We start from the raw sequence: 20,781 nt of genomic DNA on the forward strand, positions 1-20,781 counted from the left end.
TCTGGTTTTAAACAAAATCTATCTGATTGTGTTCACACACAGACCAGATCCTCCTCCTGGGAGTCAGTCACTTAGCTGCCAGGATTCCTGTCCTTCTGGCAGGGATGAAGGACAAATGAAATCCTTCAGCTGTGCAAAAGCAGAATATTTTAATACAAGAAGAAAAGGCCAAGAAATTCAAGGCATTTATAGCTGAAAAGAATTTGGCCCACACAATTCTCCAAAATCTTGAAATCTGTGATAGAAAACATGTATTTGGAATTTTCAGATTGGCTCATGATAGTGTGTCTGCTGCCGGAAGCTCTGTCCCCCAGAGAGATGAAGATTTTGAAAAGAGATCCTGAAATTGCTAATAGAGGGAGATTACAGATTCTCCTTCACAAGAAGGGAGGGGTTGCTTGTACTGATAATACAGGAGGAGCCAGGAAAAACAAAACCAAGAACTCCAAAGCTAATCTTTGTCCTCCTAGAGGATTGCTACCTAAACTCAGTTATAAAAAAATAGGCAGCCAGACTAAAAGTTTGCTTTTCCTTCTCAGACAAAGGTTTCTTCCATGAGATTCATAAAGCACCAAATGGCAGAGAACCAGCAGCAGAAGCCAACACTCCAGTTCTAAACCTGGCTCTAACCATGCATCCTTCCCATCCCTGAAGTATTAACTCTCCTTAGTGTCCTGCTATTTCCTTAACATGTACACTGTGTTCCACTATTAAAAAATTACTCAATACTAAAGCCATTTAAAGCAATATAAAGCCCTTCTCTTCCTTCCAACCTCCTTATTTCTTCATTCTCAACAGTTCATCCATCAGTCTTGTTCACATGTCAGTTTGCCACTACATACCTTCAAGTCCTAGCCACCTCTGAAGACCTCTTTAACTAGTACTCAAGAAGCTGAGGTATTAAAGCACATCAAATCCTGCAAAAGGACACACACAACAGACACTATTGTCTACATTCCCTGCCCGCCTTCTTACCCCAACTATCAAGATGTTCCTGACAAGATACTACTCAAAGATATTACTCGAGATATTACTCAAAAGTCCTAAAGATTTCATAGAGCAGGACTGTCTGATTGTGGTATCCCCTGAAAAATGGTTTATTCCCCCAAACCCCATCCATGGTTCAGCCCCCATGTCTGTCAAACCCAACTGTTATCTCATCCCACGCCCACCCCATGTCCATCATCCCAGATCCACCTCCCAGTTCTGGAATGTTCTCCCCAACTCTGTTCCCCATTTGGCAATATGTTCAAATCACACCTTCGTGTTTTCCCTGATTGGTTCTCCCCCTATGGGGTGATCCCATACCCCACCCCTGAAAGTTACTGGTTGGTTCCTGATTTTTGTACCACCCCTCTTTAAAAAGGCTCACATTTCTTTGTTCTCTGTCTTAGGGTGGCGGTTGCCTTTGGACATTAAAGGTGCTTTGGAACTGCCAACCCTTAAGACCCCGCGTGGTCCTTTATCAGCCCTCTGTCACCACCCCACTTCTTTTGGACCTTATCACAATCCACTCCACCGAGCTTGCCGGGGATTAGGGGTCCGGGATTGTGATATCTGATGATCACAAAGTTAGTACAGACTGACGGAAACTGGGTGGAGGGCTGCAGGGAACAGAAAAGATTAACCTATGTTATTCTTGTAAGGTAAAGATGGATCAAGAGGCTTCACAGCCAACAGGGAGGGAAAAATAAGCAAGAAGCAGACAAGAGAACACTTTGCTTTTTTAAAATCGACTTTCTCTCAATTACAAACTGCTGTAGCAAGCCATTACCTCAGAATACTCTGAGTTGGAAGAGACCCACGAGGATCGTGTCCAACTCTTAAATGAATGGCCCATATGGGGATCCAACCTACAACCTTGGTATTATTAGTACCATGCTCTAACCAATTATCAGCAGCTAAGAGCTGCTGATAGCTCTTGTTTGAGAGCTTTGAACATGTTTAAAGATGAAATGACCCGCTGTTGACTTCATGTGTAGTGAATCTCAGGCAGGACAACACAAATGGGTGGGCAGAAGGTCAGAACAGAAAGCTGAGAAAAGATACAAAAAGGACAAAGAGACTGGAAAAAGAATTAGGATTCAAAAAGGTATGATAGACTTCTGCAACTTGAGCATACTTGCAAAAGGAGGCAAGAGTGTGTATCACACCACTGGAAAGATGGTCAAAAAAGTGCAATGACTCCTTCCACAGGGAAGCACAGAGGACTGGAAAACACCCGCTGATCTCTTTCAATATCTACATTCTAGCCTCTTCCCTGATCTGAATGGAGGCCTGTATTTATAAGTTACTAATATAAACAAATCTTCAGAAACACCTGTGACACTGCATGGCACTGTCCTGAGAGCGTATCTTAGATCTTGAAAGCACCACTCCCTTCAGGATGTGGGCTTCACAAAGTACCCTGAAGCAGCCTTAGCTGAGACTCCCCACAGCAGCAAGGCAACTCTACCACTGGAGCCCCACAGGCATGGCCGAATGCTACAGGGACACTAGTAAGGAAACAGAACCACCCAGCCATATTTGAAAATATAAATAATTCATTGTATGAATTATTTCATACAACCTTTCAAAGTTGTTACATATTTATACAAGAGGCATGCCATAAATCCCTCTAGAAAGTACTTTTGGCAGATACCATGCCACAACACCATTCTATTACTGCTTATTACTGCACATGCCAGTCCTGGGTGCCAGTACCAGAGTCTCTCTCGCAGCTAAGTCTCAGAAGATTTACAGGAACACTTTTGTGAATGAGAACTGGTTTATAATACAAAGTGTCATATATACATGGGAGTGTGTGCTTATAGCCAGTTTGCCAAAGATTAGCAACCATATACTGTGCCTTATAGAAAAGACATTTCAGCAGCACCACGTCTTTTTTTTGCTAGTAAGCCTTAGCACACCAGAATAGAAAACATCATTATATATCCTAGACATTTTCAATACCATTCTTAAAGCTTGAGCACAAATATTTTGGAAAAACTATGGAGAAATTCATACTTGTGAAGAGGGGGAAACAAAGGGAAAATTTTAAAAAGGGAAATGAAAAACTGAACCCAATTTGGCAGTGAGCTGAACTTGGAAAAGAGTACCCCAGCCAGAGCTCCTCTGCAACGTGCTCTGCCCCGCAGCATGCCCAGGATGATATGCTCGGAGCAGGCAGTCTTAGCTTGCTGCATGCTGTGGTCAGAGCAGTGTGTCTGTGGACAGTGCATGCACAGAATACAACTGCACAAGCTGGACTGTGCATTACTTAGTTCAAAATCCATGTTTCTATTTACACCACTTCTGTATCTTTATGCAAAGATCCTCCAAACTACATGAGCACACACAGTGTCGTGCATAAAACTTGAAAACTTCAGCTGTAACTGTTTTAATAACCAGACTACGTTTCCTGGAAAAAAGCATTAACTCAGTTCTTCTTAACAAATAACCATTTCTATCTGAATCATGCAGAATCAAAAGGCTAAAATGGTTTCCTTTAAGTAAATAACTCTGAAATTAGGTTTTACAAGACTAAATGAAATTTCCATACCCTGGAGCAATATTACTTGTTGCTCAGAGGTGACACACTATTTTTAGGACCATGACATGAGCTGGATTACTTCTAGTACACTTTGATTAAATTTTCAGAGTTAAACATTTGCCACTCCCATCTATCTAGTACAACTGCTGCTCTAAATGCTTAGCAGCGTCATAAGCCAGTTCTCTCAAGGCTGTTTTTTGAGAAAAGCTTCAGTTAAAGTTTCAGCATGGAATCTATATACTCTTCGATTTTCATTTGGTAGGAGAAAAAATCACCTCTCTTTAAGCTCTAGTTACATGCCTCTATTATGACCTATTCTAAACTTATCCCCTGGCATAGCAAACGGAATTTCACTAAATGCATAGATAGATATTGGACACGTTGTTTCCACTTTGAGCTCAGTATCGAAGGTAACACTTACCCCTAGTAGTATGACATTAAATCAAGAATAAGTTTTGTATTTCCATTCCATGTTTTACTTCCTCACACCCCTTTCTCTCCACCTACTTGTCTCCCAAAGAACAGCAGAGGCCTAAGCCTCTGCTTGCAGTCTATTTTGGCAGCTGAGCCGCAGCAGAGTGCAGCACTGCACAGACGGAAGAGGAACAGAGGCTGCAAAGAACCTCTCAGCTAACAGAAAAATCTGGTTTAGATCTTACTATTAAAGAAAACCAGAGAAAAGAGAAAACAAACAAATAATAATTTTTTAAAAACACACCAAAAAAACAAATTACCAACCCACAACTATGGCACTTAAATCAGCTATTCAGAAAAACAATCCCTAAAAATATAGTCTCCTTGTATACCAAAGAACTACACATACTACCCCCAGCCCCAAAACAAAAAAAAAAATATCTCCAATTCGGTAAATGAGTGAATAGCTACCAAGTTAATGACTAATTGGATAGGTGAAGTATAAAATATTTTATAGCCACTAAGTATATAACCTAAGCTGCTGATACAGACTGCTTAACTTGTGAAGAAAAAAACAAAGTACTTACCACAGTGGGGTTGCCGCTGCTGATCAGCTGGCTGACTTCATGGAAAATGCTTTTGCAGTCGATCGATTTGTCTAATGATCCCCGTTTCACTATCACCGCCACCGCTAATAAAATCTGCTCCCGAACGTACTTTTGAAGGCTGTAAACAACAGTGCACAAATATATTTGCAGGTAATTCTGGACAGCGATGCTCAATAAAATTTTAAACACTTATTTTTTCAAATATTTTGTGTGAATTCATAGGGCAAAGCTGACAGAAGTTAACTAAAACTAGAAGACAAATTATTCTTAAAATGATCTTGCACTGCTACCCAGGGAAAATGATAACCCTGACTTTATGCAGAATCCTACATGTTCAGAGGTGTGTTTTCTGTACTTACTTAGGCCTTTGTAAGACATAGGTTAGAAGGAATGTTCGCAGTGACTCAATGCTAGCTTTTTCCAAGAGAATCCATTCTCTTACAACTGCTTCCATTATCGCTGTAGCAGCTTGAAAAAGGACATAGTCCACTTTACTAGTTTCTGTGGAAAAAAACAAAGGCAACTTGAGTATCAGAAGGCATGTGTTCAGCTTGAATGTGTTTCCAACAAAAACAAAGGAATTTACTATCATTTATTATCATCTAGAATATTGTTGCTATGAAAACGGAGAAGGAATTTACAACTCAGAAGGGGAAGAAATAATCAATAACCCCATTATCAAATTGTCCAGTATTATTCAAGTCAATGACCTAGGAGAAAAATTGTCTGTGCTAGGAGGCTGGTTCAAAGAACAGGAATAAAAATGCTAACACAACAAAGGAATAAACAAGATGACAGAATTTGTTTCAATACATAAATTACTAAATGTGATTAATCTTACAGGCATGTCAAAGCTGGATATTTCTGTGCTTGCCTATGAAACCAATAGTGCATAAAAGTACATGTATTTCATTGGTAATCAAAAAGAAGCAAATCCACTTACACTTAAAGGTAACGTACTTAATTATCCAAGAAAAAATTTTACACCACGGTGTATTTAAAGTGTTCTACATCAAGTTCAAGTTTCCAGATTTATTTTGATTTAATCAAAATGTAATTTCTGACCACAGTGTAGGAATCATTTGCCATTATTATCTAAATATGAGATTACTATATATACAGATGCACTAAAGGAAGTATAAAAGTATATCACAGAGAAAAGTAACTGTTTGGGTGACTACAAAGTACAATTTAAAGAGAAATATCGGAATATTAATATAATTTCTATGATGTAGAAAGCTGAAGAGACATCTTTGTGGTTGTTCCTTTGCCTTTAAAAATTTTAACTTGGAAATAGCAGGTAATATCTCAGAAGCCAGTTTCAAAACATTCTGAGCTCTGCAGAAAGAGCTTTCAGAAAGGGTGCAGCCACAGGATGGCAAAAGCATAAAATATGAAATGATGAAATAAAATTCACAAAAAAGAAGCAGAGTTTGAGTTATAGTGGTTGACCTGCCAGGACTAGAAAAACTGTGTTTGAAAAAAACCTCATTTATGAGATTAAGTTTAAATTACTTTAAATAAAAGCTTTAAATTACTACAAAACAAACTTTCTTCCCCCAACTACATACACACAAATTTATCACACAAATTTCCTTTAAATGCAAGTTCTATATCAAAGATAGCAGCTAATATGCCAAAATATTTTAAAGTAATTTAATCTGGGTCCCGATCTAAACCCACACAGGTAAACATGCTTAAATCAAAATAAACCACATTTAAATCTACTTAAGCTTAATTTGGAAAACTAAGTAACTGCTTAAGTAAAAGATTAATGTGTATGTCTTACACATATAAAAACAAACTGAATTATTCCTGCATGGGAATTTTAATTCTGGCACTTGTTACCTCGGGTCTTCACCTTTTCTAACTTTGCAAAGCTCAAACGCACACACACAAAAAAAAGAGAACATAATTTAAAAAGGACGGAGTTTCCCCTTGGCGCCAAATCCCGCAGCCACACGACTGCGATCGCTGACAGCACAGAGCTGCAGCCCCAGCGTAAGCCTGCGATCAGCCAGAGCACCACAGGAACTCACTAAAGAAAGGAAGGACAAGCTTTGCCAGTGCATTGAACAGCTATAAGCTTAGAGCAGAACGCAGAGCCTTGTGCCTCCTGGGCTCTACTCTCTCTAAAAACTCTACTACTTTCTAAAGAACGACACAGTAGCGGCTGTTCCCTTTTCCCCATGCTCACCTTCTCCATTATTCTCCCTGTGTTATTCACAAGCTCCTCTTTCCACAAATGACATCCTTATCACCCCTCTCTACCTCCATTCCAGTTCCTGTCTTGACCATTTTTTTCCTGTTTCTTTTTAAAGCCATCTACTTGGTCCTCAGTTCCAGCCCATCCTTGCTGCACACATCCCCTCAGTACACTTCAACTCTTTTATTCTTCATCATGAACAGCTTGTTTCCCTTCCCTGGTTCCTGATATCACAATCCCCACCTCTTCTTCCTCAACTCCCAAATCTTAACTACCTGTTTAGATGTACAGATGCTTACTGAGGAAGCACAAAGTTTTGAAAAAGTCTAAGTTCCAGGTCTCAGCATCATAACTGCCTACATTCCCATGAAAAGCCTGCCCCAGGTGGAAACACGCTGGCTTCTCAGTGGTGGTAGCATATGAACAGTTTAAGGATGTAATATTTCTAGACATCCAAAAGGTATTAAAATCAGCATCATATTCCTTACAGCCAGCCACAGTTAGGTTTTCATTAAATTTCATTATTTATTTCTGGTTGATGATGAATGTATCAATCCAAATTGTCTGCAAAGTCATTTAAGGATGTTTTTGCCCACTTAATTTTCTCTAAAAATCAATGTGAAAACAAGAACCATCGATTTTGCTGACCCATTAAGCAGAAAGTGTGACTGCAGTCTTCCAAAACAGATGGAGTACTACTATAATGTACTAAACCCAGAAGAAACTCATAGAGAAAAATTTTGGTTGCAGAGTGGATGTAGGAAAGGAAGCACATCCTGGTCTATATATCACAGTATAACATAGGAGTAGATCTGCAATACTGACATCATAATATTCATGAATTGTAAGTCTCCAATCCAGAAAATTTAGAAATAATTGTTAAAAAAATACTGCAGAATGAATAAATTATGAAAATAACATTTTCAACATAATTTTAATATTTCTCTGTTCATTCTGGCAAATACTTTTTTTTTAAAAATTGCTTTCTGTTGTTTTGGCATATGTTCTTTTGCTCAAACTTTGAGGTTTCCCCAGTCAGGTCTCAGAGTCAGTTTTCACTGAAATTCCCCCTCACCTCTCCCCAGCACTCACATCTGATCAATACCACAGGGCTGAGCAGCAAGCTTACATCTTTACTGCTCCTGTAATTTTCAGATTTAGCTGCCAAACTCTAATAAGTCTCTATAGCATCTGTAAAAACATTTATCTTTTATAACTTGCTACACAACCACATTTAGAGCATTTCCATTAAAATCAAAGAAACTTCTCATGAAGGGTGGTATCCGCCTCTTTCCTTTCTCCACAGGTATAATCACACAAAATTTCAAATCAATACTGTCTTGCTTCTACCAGGTGGACAGAAACTTTTCTAGCTTTTTCCTCTTTCCCTCCAACTGGGCTGTCAACAGCAGCTAAGTTGTTCAACTGGAAATAAACTCTCACTTCAGCACCAATGCAAAATCTGGTAGAAGTGCATAAAATTGCATTGTTGGCTGATTTAATGGGAAGCAAGCACAAAGCCAAGCAACCACACTACTGGCAGCTGCACAAGCTGCACAGATTAGACAGTACTATAATAATCATGTTACAGAGGAGATCTATTAAATCAGTTCAGGAACTTAGCTACACGAAGTTATGCCTTTCAGCTTTGAAACTGTCAGAAATAAAACAAAAAAGGACAGTAATAGGCTTCACCCTCCATCAAAAGTACCTCTCAGTAAAATCAAAACTGATGGTCATAGTCCCAGCCACAAAAGAACAGCACAGTTCCAGTTATAAAAGAAGGTACGCACCTAACTTCATTTATTGAAACTTACCCAAAATATGTTTGCAAACAGCAAATGGTGATTTTGATTTTCTAAATGATAAGAATATGTGCTCAGCATGTTGGCGTTGTTCATTGTTGACCATGGAAGGTGGTGCCTGAAAGAAAAAAATATATTATTCAAGCACTGATCAAAAATATATGAAGAGCAATGGCATAAACTTGCAAATGTTTGCCTTGTTAAACACCAAACCCAAGTATCTCTTGACAAAACTGCTTGCTCTCAGGCATTAGCTCCTCTTACATACCACTCTGTATTTACATTGCACGCGTGTAGCCGTGAATACCGAGATATAAGTTTCCTAATGATGTTCCTGAAGAAAGTTAGAAGTCAGATCTAAATTCTAACCAATCCTCTTTCTACTCAGACCAAAAATACCACTGTACATCACTAAATACTGCTAAGCATGCCCACGGTCCTGGAAGCAAAGCACTATTTTTTTTTAGCTCTACATTTGTTTGAAAATATTTAGTTGTATAATAAATTCAACGGATTTAAAAATTACTACAGATATGTTCTAAAATAAAGTATTACCAGGAACATACTACCCTCTAGTGTTTAATATTAAAGCTGACATCTTGAGGACTGGGTGTGACTGAAGAGACAAGTAAGCCCCTTTGGAAATGGCTCTGGTGGTTCCTCAGCTTACACCCATCCCCATATACACCCACCCTGTTACATCCTTGGCACCTTGGCTGCTCAGCTAACACCTGCTGCTCTCCTGCTGAAAGCCAGCTCCAGGCGGTTCCTACCTGAAAATCAACTAGAGGCAAAGCATGAAACCATGCAATAACCTGAACTCCTGTGAGGTGCCTATGGACACAGAGGAGCTGCCTGCACTGCAGCCTCACCTCACTGAGCAACCCCAACACCCCCCACTGCCCTACAAGGTCAAAACAGCCATGCAGAAAGTATCAGCAGCTCACAGCACCACACTGCTCTCCACTTGTGCCACTAATATTCTCTGACTTCTGCTATTTGGAATTTATCTGAACACGCACACAGCACGAGATACTGTTACAGGAGATTGATACCACACACAGGGTAAGCAAAACTGATGCTAACCTGTGAGAAAGGAACATGCACACATGTAGGAAGATCACATCCAAACTGCAGAGCAGGATCAAGGTGACAGCATAGGTTATTGAACTTCAGCTGAACTTCCAAACTACACATTCCAGCCCTGTCCCTAGCAGTCTGAGAAGAACATGTGTACCACCTATCTTTCAGTCATGATTTATATCCAATGCTTTGGGAATAAAAGCATCAACACCTACACTTTTAACATAAGTGAAATATTTTCCAGTAAATAAACCACAAGAAATCTGATTTAACAGACATTTCTGTGATGTAACCTCAACTCTCCTGCCTGCGGCAGGAGCTGTTTCTAGTGGGAACAGCTGCTCATGTTTTCTGCAGTGTGAAGGACTGTCTGTCTCTGCATGGACTCTAGCTACATTCACTGCAATAGAACCAGCTGTACAGAATGCCAGAACAATATTTGGAGCGGGTTATCAAATATGCAGGAATGACCTACACAGCATCAGTTCAATACACATTTCAGCAAATAAACCAAAGCAACAGAAAAAAAGGCCATTCCCACTTTTCCCCCCCCATTGTACAGGCAAGCATTTGTGCAAATGCACAGAGAATCAGATTGGGAAAGTGATTACCAAAAATCACCACAGATTTTTTTTTATCTGGATTGTTCCCCCAGTCTGGTTCACCATAGCCCAACACAAAAGCCTAAACCAGCACAGTATGGGACATATTGGGTGGTGGTAGGCTGCTTTTTTTCAGTACCAGTTATCATTTTAGGTGCATTTAATCTACAGCCTCTGTTGCTGTGCAATGCCTGGGAATAGTTTTAAGTCTCAAACAACACGCAGATCTGCTCAACAGTATTTCACAGGAACTAAGAATCAAATTTCTTGAGACAACTGACTTATTAAAATAACTTTCTGCTACCAAAAGGAGAGGTCCTACTCATTTCTTGGTCCCATCTGCATGGGCTTGTTACCTCTTCGCATGATACTTTCTATCAACTAGTCCATAAAAGAACAAGAGGATAGAGAAGAAATCCAGGGGCAAGGGGAGTGAACATTTGTCCCTCTAAGAAGCATCAAAAAGCCAGACCAGAGCCAGTGGAATGATGGGGAGAAACAGAGTGGAGTGACATTTCCCTTTCAACACTACTGACCTTGCAACTCACAGCTCTGCAGTTTCATGAATCCTCCCTAATTACAGCCATGTTAGAATGAATCCTTTGGGTGTGAAAAAGCATAACTTTTTGCAAGCCCAGAGTCACTTATATTCACATCCTTAGAGCAAGAAGACCAAAGACTAAATCAGAGCTACTTGATCCAAAATTTAATTTTGCATTAACGCATTATATTTAAGTTTGCCATACAGAGATCCTATCTATTTTCACCGTTCTGATATCCTTAAGGGCACTTTCAGGAATATCAGATGCAAACTATGGCACCACTAAAAAAAACAACCAGAGAAGTTTTATGGGAAGTATGTCCTTTATGCTTATAATAACTAGAAAGTAGACCTCTTGCTTTATATTATTTTAGCTCTTCTACTTCTCTGAAGTCCAGTTACAGAAGACCTCTGGCACCTTGGAAAGGCATATGGCACATCATATTCCTGTATTAATTTTTAAAATTACAATAACTTAATAATACATTACAAACTTCGACTCTCAAAACTGTCCAGAGCAGACAAGTGCAACAGTTAAGGTTTGAACTGTACTGTGAAGCCACCAGAGGGAGCTTGAAGCTCACAGTCTACTGCCTTCACTGCATTCAGACAATATTTATCTATACAATGAAAGCGAGCCCAGCTAGTTTTAGCTTCAAAGAAAAGGCCAGAATATCCATATTCTGTGCAAATGTCACACTATAAGAACACTGGCTTAGTGAGTCCAAGAGCCCTGTACTCTGGTGCCCAGCACCTCCATGGCACAATAGGGTTAGAAACTCACCCAAAGTATTCATCATGTTCGGAAGGTCCCCTAGAGCACACATACCCATTCACTGTGTTCTTTCTAATTGTCTCCTTGAAACTCTTCCCTACCATCCAATTTACAAGGAATTAAAACACAGTAAGGTAATGAGCAAGTTCTTTTGGCATATTGAAACCATTTGCAGCTATATCACTTTCCTTTCTGTACTGTCTGACATTACCTCTAACCATCTGTTCTCTGTTTTGTCCTGCAAGTTACCTATAAAAACTTCCCAGGACAATGATCATCTTTCTGATTTTAGCATAACACGCTACTGTCCCATAAGAAGAAAGTTCCTATATGACACAGTACTATAAATAAAATTACAACCTTTTAACTACCAAAGCTGTCTGGATACAGAAAAGGACCAGAAGCAGCAGTGCCCACAAATAGGATCCAGCAGGACTACTGTTTCATATGGCAGCTATCCACTCAAAGGAAAGGGAAACTGAAAAAAGACAAGACTAGAAACACTGCAGCAGACTAGCACTACCACTTTCAGGACCACTAAACTTACCTGAAAGCCTGGACAACTCCTAAGAAAGCAATGTAACTGCAGAAGATGGGAGACCAACTATCATGGAAAGCACACACATGACCAGGAAACTTCTGTTGACGTATGTGTGGAAAGGATAAGGGCTTTGGGATTTTATTTTCAACAGGAGTAGTTAGATGCATACAGAGGAACTGAACCTACACATATGTATTCAGAAACACCTGCTTTAAACAAGCATTTCCTACCTCAGTAACATAGCTTTTAAAGATATAATGTAATTATGACTTACTCACAAGGATGGAAAGTGCCAAGAAGTTAAAGTCATAGATACAAAGAATAGATAAAGTAGATACAAAGGAAGAAAATAGGTTGCAAACGCAAACTATTCATTAATACTAAAGTTGAAATTACCATGCATTTGCCACTAAATGGCTGAAGTAACACCACATCAGCATTTGAAGACTGCTTTTTTAGCTCCTTCTATTAGATGAAAACACTTTTTGCTTAAAAAAAAAATAAATGCATCAAATTCCACCCTCTCAAGTGATTCTATTCAGGCAGTTTCATGTCAATTATCACAGATACACAAAATACGTTTTTTCGTCACATATCAGAAGTTACATTATTTTCCTAATGGTTTTAGATCACAGAATAGAATTGCAGAATCGCAAATAGTTGGAAGGGACCTATAAAGGCCAACTAGTCCAACCCCCCACCATGGGCAGAGACACTTTCACCCTCCACCCAACAAGGGTGCTCAGAGCCCCATCTAATTTGACCTTGAAAATTTCCAGGGATGGGGCATCCACAACTTCTCTGGCCAACCTGTGCCAGTGCTTCACCACTCTCACTGTAAAAAAATTTCTATCTTCTAACAAGGTCAATTAAAAAAGACTGGATTGGCTTCTGACTATCAATCTCAACCTCTTCAATACCTTCAACACCTTGCTGAAGTTGATTATTTTGATTAGTTTCTTCTAATATCAATGTGGATTTCAGAGAATATTACTTATTGTTTACTTGAGACACTGACAGTATCTTAAAACTAACAACTTCTATCATTCAAGTGACGACATTATTATTAAAATCAATAACAGAGTAGTTGTTTATTTAAATATTTAGCTAATCAGCTTGCATTGGTACTTCTGCATCACAATTTTGCTAAGAAACATCCTGGCCATGATCAAATATAAACATAACTAAGGATGAGGTGAGCAACATTCATTCACTGCAGGAAAAAACTTGCTAAGACAAATTTTGATTTTTCTTTTTGCTGTGGCAAGACAGTACTGAACACAACCAAAGTCAGCATCTTCCTACAATTACACTGGGGGAAATCTGCAAATTAGCATGTCACAAAGAACAGCCACACACTCCTCCAGACTTCACTGCTTGGGAGAACACAGAGAGAGTACACAGGAGTGTTTTAAGCTGACACCCACAGTATTCCCACCTACAAAAAAAGGTCCCCTCTGAACAGTTCAGCCTAAACACTAGCAGGATTATGGAAAGGTAAACATGCCTACTAAGAGAGTTTTCTTGGTTAAAAAAAAAAAAAAAGGTTCAAATTACTTGTACCTGGTAGTACTAAAGCCAAGTAGGAGCCCTTCTTGCCAAAGGCAATGTTTATGTCTGCAAGTGAAGTATATTACAAATCTGACAAGGGCAGAAACAAAAATCTGATACTTCTACTGAAATGTGACTTCATAAAATTCACTCTCCAAACTGAGCTTCCCAGTATGTAGGGGAATTATCCTTGCAGTCAAAAGGTACGATAAAACTGTTCCCAAACTCTGGTCTGTGGGCCACTCTTGGCTTGTGAAAACCCAAGACATTCCTGCTCTTCAGAAAGGTGTCTAGACTCTGTGCTGTGGAGAGCCTGGAAACCCAACAGGGAAGAGCTTAGGAAACAGATCTCTATCAATATACAAGGATAAGCAAAAGCCACCACAGATGGCAATGGCACTGCTGGGTCTGGACTCTGCTGACAGCCACCATCAGGCAAGGCATGCTCAGAGAAGCAGGGAATAAAGGAAGCCCAGATGGCTTGCCAACATGTCCCAGCAGGCAGGGAAGCCAAGTAATCGTGAGGCATATGCAAAGGAGAAAGATCATGAGTGAACTTGAGAAGCACATGCAGGGGAACACCATGTGATGGTGATAACATGGCTCAGGAGCACAGGCAAAAAGAGAAAGAGAAAGAGAAAAAAAGGGAGAAATTAACACAAGGGCAAGCAATAATTTTTAAATAGTGCACATACTGCGTTTAGGACAGCTAAATATATTACTCCACCCATGTAAACAATTGTTACAGCTGCAATGTAACTAAATAATCAAAAGCCATTCAATTTCAGTGTTCCTCTACTAAGATGACCAAAACTCACTAAAAACAGATTTCGGTATCTTAAATAAGAAAAACACCATGAAAGAATTACTCCCCAAAACAGTTCTGCTGTATAAGCAAATGATACAAAAGAATCAGACTCTCAGAATAAGGAGATCTCCAAGTTTACCAAAGTTATATCAAGCAGCACACCCCAAGACTGAATTACCTTGACTTCTGTGGAGTCAAGCCATAACAAGTTTCCATTCCAGTTTTAGCAGTAACACTTTTCAAGTGTTTCAAATAAGCTTTTTTCCTCCAATCTATCACAGCACACTCAAAAATTGTCAATTGTCTTATCAAAGTAGCTAATCAAGGAGACCAAATATAGGGTCAGGCACAAAGAACTGGACAATTAACCACACTTTTTCTTAGATATTCACCCTATTTCTCCAGCAGACACTGATACCTACTGATGCAAGAATGTCTTCTCCTCTCATGAAGCAGATGCCACAAGCTAACAATTCAGACTAGATGAAGATGCTCAACTCTGCAACTGCTTTACAAGTAGAGCAGACATTCCAGCCTTGGGCACAAGGCCAGAAGGAATTTAGACAACTGGAATCAACAGCAGCTTCTGATGTCCTAGTCAGATCTGTCACGACATGACTGCCTAGCTTTGAGTAAGAGTTACCACAGAACACTTAGCTAGCACAAAAGACATCTCCAACTACAGTCCAATGACTTCCTTTACACTTACTTTTTTGAACACTCATTTAAATTACAGCAGTAACTCATGCTCTTATTTAAATGAAACTCAATATTATTTGTGGAGATTGGTAAGAAAGATGCAATAAATAACTTCCAACCAAAGCTGCACTAGAGACAATATGGTGGAGATTTAAGACTTTCTGAACAAAAACTTCATTTGATTAAAAAAAAAAATCTTCTCCAAAAGTAATTATGACTTGAGTTACTTAAACCCCAGAGTGCCCAGTATTTTTCAGTGTATATTTGGAACAAATGTATGACTGCTGGAGGAATTGTCTCCTACACACCTACTCACATCTTGCTCTCATGCAGAAACTTAACAATAGGGAAAAAAGACTTTTTTTTTCTTATCAACTTTTGCTTTGTATTTTGAAGCTGAAATGTTATTAAGTCTTTTGCAAGTAAAACAGGAGACTAATTGTGGTTTGTAATAAGAGCTATTCTCAGTTTACTAATGTTCTTGTTTAAGATACTATATATATAAATTAATTGACTAAAGAGCCAAAGTAAATCGTTACCATCAATAACAAAACATTTTCTGAGATAAGATTTTCCTCCAAGGCAAACAACAAAGACTACTGAGCTTTTACTTCTCTGCTAACAATCTAATCCACAATTATAGACTATTACAGGCTTTCTACTGAAATTACCCTTCATTTATTTGCACAACACAGCTAAATCTGAGAAATATCCCATAATGGATATTTAGCCTACAGTACTTGGCTGTGGACAGTGAGAAGATGAATGCTGACATGAGGGTAAGTTTAATTTAAGTTCAGACCCTTAAATTAAATATTATTTATTTTCTAATCTCTACATTCACTGTTCTAACATTTCAAAGCACAAATGAGGTCTGACCTGCAGTTCTGTTTGGCAAAACAACTTTTCTAAAACATCTGACTGACTGATGGCAGTGGGAAAATCCACATGGTCCCCTGAAGTCAATCCAAGCATGCCAGAGAAAGCTCAATCAAGATAGAAAGTGTGACTCACTATGTAAGAGAAGGACAAAGATAAGGAAAACACCGTAACTACACAAAATAGATACAGAAAACCTAATTGTTCCAAATCTAAACCTTTTCAAAGCATTTAATGTTAAATAAAATCAACCCACCTAGACTTCAGTAAAAATAGCACATCACTACTGCAGCAGCACAGAAACCCTAAAAATATATGTATAAATACATATATATACACATATATATATAAAATATATATGTAATAAAGGATACAAAAAGTCAAAGTGCCCTTACAACAATCGCACTCACACTAGCAACACAGCCTGCTCTCCTGTTTCCTTTCGTCGTGTAAAGGCAAAATCTTCCTATTAAGAGGTAGGAGATTTAGCAGAAAATAACCCCCCATGCATTCTAGCCACTCCTCAGGTATCACAGGCTGGCCTTAAATTCTGAGTGACAGCCAATTCGGCAACACCATCCTCTGACCACCTCCTAGAGCTGGAGTGAGCTTTACCTCCTTATCCTGAAGCAAGGAACGGAAGAGTTGGTGGAAATGAACCAAACTTCTCCCTCAGCTCCCACCAACTCCAGCTGCTTCTCTCTTTCCCCACAAGGAGGCATGGAAGATACACAGTTAACAGGTGGAAAGGTGTCTCAGCATCAACACACACCACAAACCTCATTACAGGGTGGACTATCCCCACGACAGGTCCTGGTACTGCAGCAAGAGACAGGATCCTAGCCTATCCACAGCCTCTGAAATTTTGATTTCAACTCAGCATAAGATTCAATTAGCTCACCTCTGTATTGCTCATTTCTGTGCCTATAAGACAGCACAGAAACCACTTAAAAAAATGTCCCAGGATAGTGACAGTGAATTTCAATACAAAGTTTGAAATGAAGAAAGAACCATTGTGATCCCTCTTCTACTAGACAGGAGATCATAATAATGCTGGTAATGACAATACTCATTTTCCAAAGTTCATAACTTGAGATGTACATCATATATGAACCATTTATCAGGCTGACTATACATCAAATACAGTCAGCATCTGCTCTCCTTCTGCAAAAGAAAGTTTCATATTGTGTGTGAAATAGGTCTTATACTACACCTATTTTTTCCTAATGTCCAATTTCAAATTATACTTGCTGAAAGAACAGCAAAAACCACCCATTGCTGTATGTATAGCCTTCTACAGTAAGCACATGCAGTGGAGAAAGACATCACAGGGGTAACCCCCACGCACCTCAGACCTCAAAACACAAGTCAAAAGCCATCACTACATGAAACAGTCAAACTGAGATAGTGATAAATTTTGATTTCTGAGAGTTTTAAGCTTTGGCTCCTGTCAAAAAGGCATTTCCTCCCACCAAGCTAATGAAGAAAGGCACACAGGGCAGCCAGTTCTCCTGCCAAAATTCAGAGTTTAGCACTTCCTCCAGCATCAATCTTGTTAAAATGTCAAAAACCATTTTGTGCTATCATAGTTATTTAGGAAGAGTTGATTAAAGGCAAGATAAGGAAGTTTTTAAAGTTTATCTAAATTTGATGTAGAAAACTCCTTTGGTTTATTGTACTTTCAAAATGGCATGGCCTAAAACACCTACCTTTATTAATGGCTTTTAACTGTTAGGGCATTAATGAAAACCTACAGACACAAGTCAAACACACGAAGTACAGTATCTGAATCATGTAAGGAAACAGGTAAAATACAGACAGACACAAGGTATAGACAAGAAGTCAAGGTTTAGCAAAAAAGAGGAGCAGAATAGAGGCCAGAGGAGGAAGTTCATAACCTGCATTAGGTGGAAAAGAAGAAAGCCAAGAGAAATTGTGAAATTGAAATTGATTTTGTGAAGAGAATAACATCTTTCATTCAAACCCAGGAAAAAATTATAACCTTTCACTGAACATACCTCGAAAAAAGTCCTTCCCCAGTTTTTCCATACTGGGAAACAGCAAAAATCCATCTAGAATTGTACATACTTGAGCCAGTAAGATGTCTTCTACTTTTACCTTGTTTCACCACTTTGTTCCGCTCTTGCAAATACAGCCTGAACCATGATACTGAAACAGTTACATATGTCTGTATTCATTCTCTGATATACAGGAGAGCAGACACATGACACATATTTTGAGAAAACCTCTTCAAAACATGAGTTTTCATGACAAAGTTGGGGTTTTTAAAATTCCATACAAAAAACGTGTTGGGATTTCATTTAGAAGATGCAATTTTTAGGACTCCCTTAAAGTGAGTGCCTGAGTTCACTCTAAGAAACCTGCACAAATTAGCCAAGTCTCAAGTTCTGAACAGCCACAGGACTCCACATACTCAGGCTCCACTGAAAAATGATTATGAAGAAATGTAGTCATAATCATTTTTTTTTCTCAGCACTACTAGAGGGAATATTACTGTAAAATGAACAGGAGTCTACCTCCAGAAACAATACTGTCATTTCTCTTGATATTAGAATTTAATGTTTATATATTCCCCACTAAACAATTCATTATCCTGAAGCCACCCAACATCTGTTCCTAATCCCACTTAAAACAACCTCACAAAATAAAGGGTTTGCAGCTACCCTCCCTAATTCTCTCAGGAAGAAGCACATTTGTTTTTGTGCTTGGCCTTTGGTGGCTGTTGTTGACAGGTGAGGAAAGCACTATTCATACTCTCACCAGAGAGGAGTGTGCCTGTTTTGTAAACTTATTTGCACATTTCCTCAATAACAATGCAAGATGTGGCTGTCTGGGAAGCTACCAAGACTGTGGTTGAAAGAGAAGTCAAATAGCAGCAACATTATTAGCAAAATAAGCAGTAGAAGCTGGTGGCCCAAGAGATGAAAAAGCTAAACTAAATGTGAACAGTTAAGACATTGATGAAAAGCAAAACAAAAATGAAAACAAAATGATGATGCAGAAAAAATGCAGAGTTCTCTTTGCACTTAAGATCAGTGAAAGTTAATGAAATGCTTTTCAGCCAGGGCTTCAACAACACACAATTCAGCTTTAAGGTACCTAGTATCAAACCAGCAGCTAGCTGCACAGGGAGAACACATTCCTTCTCCCCCACCAGCGCTGCAGTCCTGTGCAACACAGACACAGGCTCCCTCTTGGGGATCTCCAGTTCCTGTATACACATATACACAGAGATGCTGTGGAGACGTCCTCAAGAAATCTACCAGGGACAAACGTGTAAAATGTGGCTTTTAGATGAGGGGTGTAACATAAGAGGAAACCAAGTGAGCTGTAAGGTGAAACCCAGAGCAGGCAGGCAGGGTCTGCTAGCACCAACAGCGACTGTGTGAAGTCATGGCAAGATGAGCGAGCGGCTGACTTAAGGGGCCACATGAATGCCAGGACCACCAGTATAGGACCAAGCTGTGGCAGATCAGTTTTGGGGAAGTTCCTAACAAAACCTGGAAGACCATCTCTTTGTAGAACCAAACAAAAGAATCAAAAGAAGAGCCTTTGTTGCTTGCCCAAGGTAGAGAAGTGACACATGTAGATGCTGGGCCAGAGAGGATGGCACTTAACCCCACATCACCAGCTTGGATACCTTCCACCCATCCCCAGACAGGCAGTGCACAGAGACACGACTTCTCTAGTGCTGCCACAAGAACAGCTGGCACTTCTGCTGTAGCTCATCAAGGAGCCAGAGTGGCCTGTGCTTGTGCAATTGTTTCTGCTGCTTATTAGCTCTGATACCGCTTGCATATGCCATCACTAATGCCACAATTAATGATAGTTGGAACATTGTTTCACAGTAATGAAGGAAGGTATACCTGAGTGCTGGTTGTCATCCAATTGCACTACTGACCTTTGTGCAAACCAATGCTTAAGTCCCAGAGCCACAGATGCTCTGTGGCACAGGTTAATGCACCACCCTCTGCAGTACACACAGCTCCTGGACTTTCACACTCCGTGTTAATGATGCTGCAACACATATTTTGAATTCTGCAAACTGCCCCTGCCCTCCTTCACACACTGTTGGAGCAAAAACCTATGCAGCCAGGATATTGACTTGTGATGTGAAAGTCAAATATAATGTCCTTCCAAAGCAGCCTGAAGAAGTGATAGAAAATGGCTCAATCACTTCTTTGTGTCTTAAAAAGTATTGAATTAGGCATTTCCAAAAAACTTGAAATACAAAGCTGAGGAACATACCACTCACTCCAATGCAATACCACGTAGCTTTTCTGCAGCTCTTCAGATGAACAGATTCGGGAACACATTTGTGAAGGATGCTGGTATTATTATTTCCCATCATCATGACAGGATCCTAGTCTAAGTTGACAGTGAGGAAGAGAGGCTGCCTCTCCAGAACTCCAAGGCTGTGGTGCTTGGAGATCTTCCACTCCTTCCAGCATGCTAATGCCTCTCTGCTCCCAGACACACATTATCATCCTGTGCTAGCTTTGGCAACTGCCAAGTCCTTCTGACAGCCTGTCCAGCTCACTAACCTAGCAGATAATCAATCCAGCAAAAAGACATGTAACGTTTTTTCTCTGCCACTTGGTGTTAGGCTGGTTTACACTCCTGTGAAAATATAGCCTGTGTCACACTTACAAGCCTAGGACTGCAGATGTTCTTCGCCTTAGCCAAGGCTTTTGAAATCCCAGGGAATGCCATCAT

The 20,781-nt window shown here is 39.5% G+C and overlaps 1 protein-coding gene across 1 annotated transcript in view; it reads right to left on the reverse strand.

Moving 5' to 3' along the window:
• Positions 1-20,781, reverse strand: part of XPO4 (exportin 4) — an 85,128-nt gene that overhangs the window by 52,087 nt on the left and 12,260 nt on the right. Inside the window, exons 2-4 of the mRNA XM_063394655.1 lie at positions 8,578-8,683; positions 4,914-5,055; positions 4,534-4,672 (exon numbers count right to left, since the gene is read on the reverse strand). Coding sequence (XP_063250725.1) covers positions 4,534-4,672; positions 4,914-5,055; positions 8,578-8,683 — 387 coding nt within the window. The remainder of the gene's footprint in view (positions 1-4,533; positions 4,673-4,913; positions 5,056-8,577; positions 8,684-20,781) is intronic.

Source organism: Prinia subflava, chromosome 3 (genome assembly GCF_021018805.1).
Source record: "Prinia subflava isolate CZ2003 ecotype Zambia chromosome 3, Cam_Psub_1.2, whole genome shotgun sequence".
In the NCBI taxonomy this organism is placed as follows: Eukaryota; Metazoa; Chordata; class Aves; order Passeriformes; family Cisticolidae; genus Prinia; species Prinia subflava.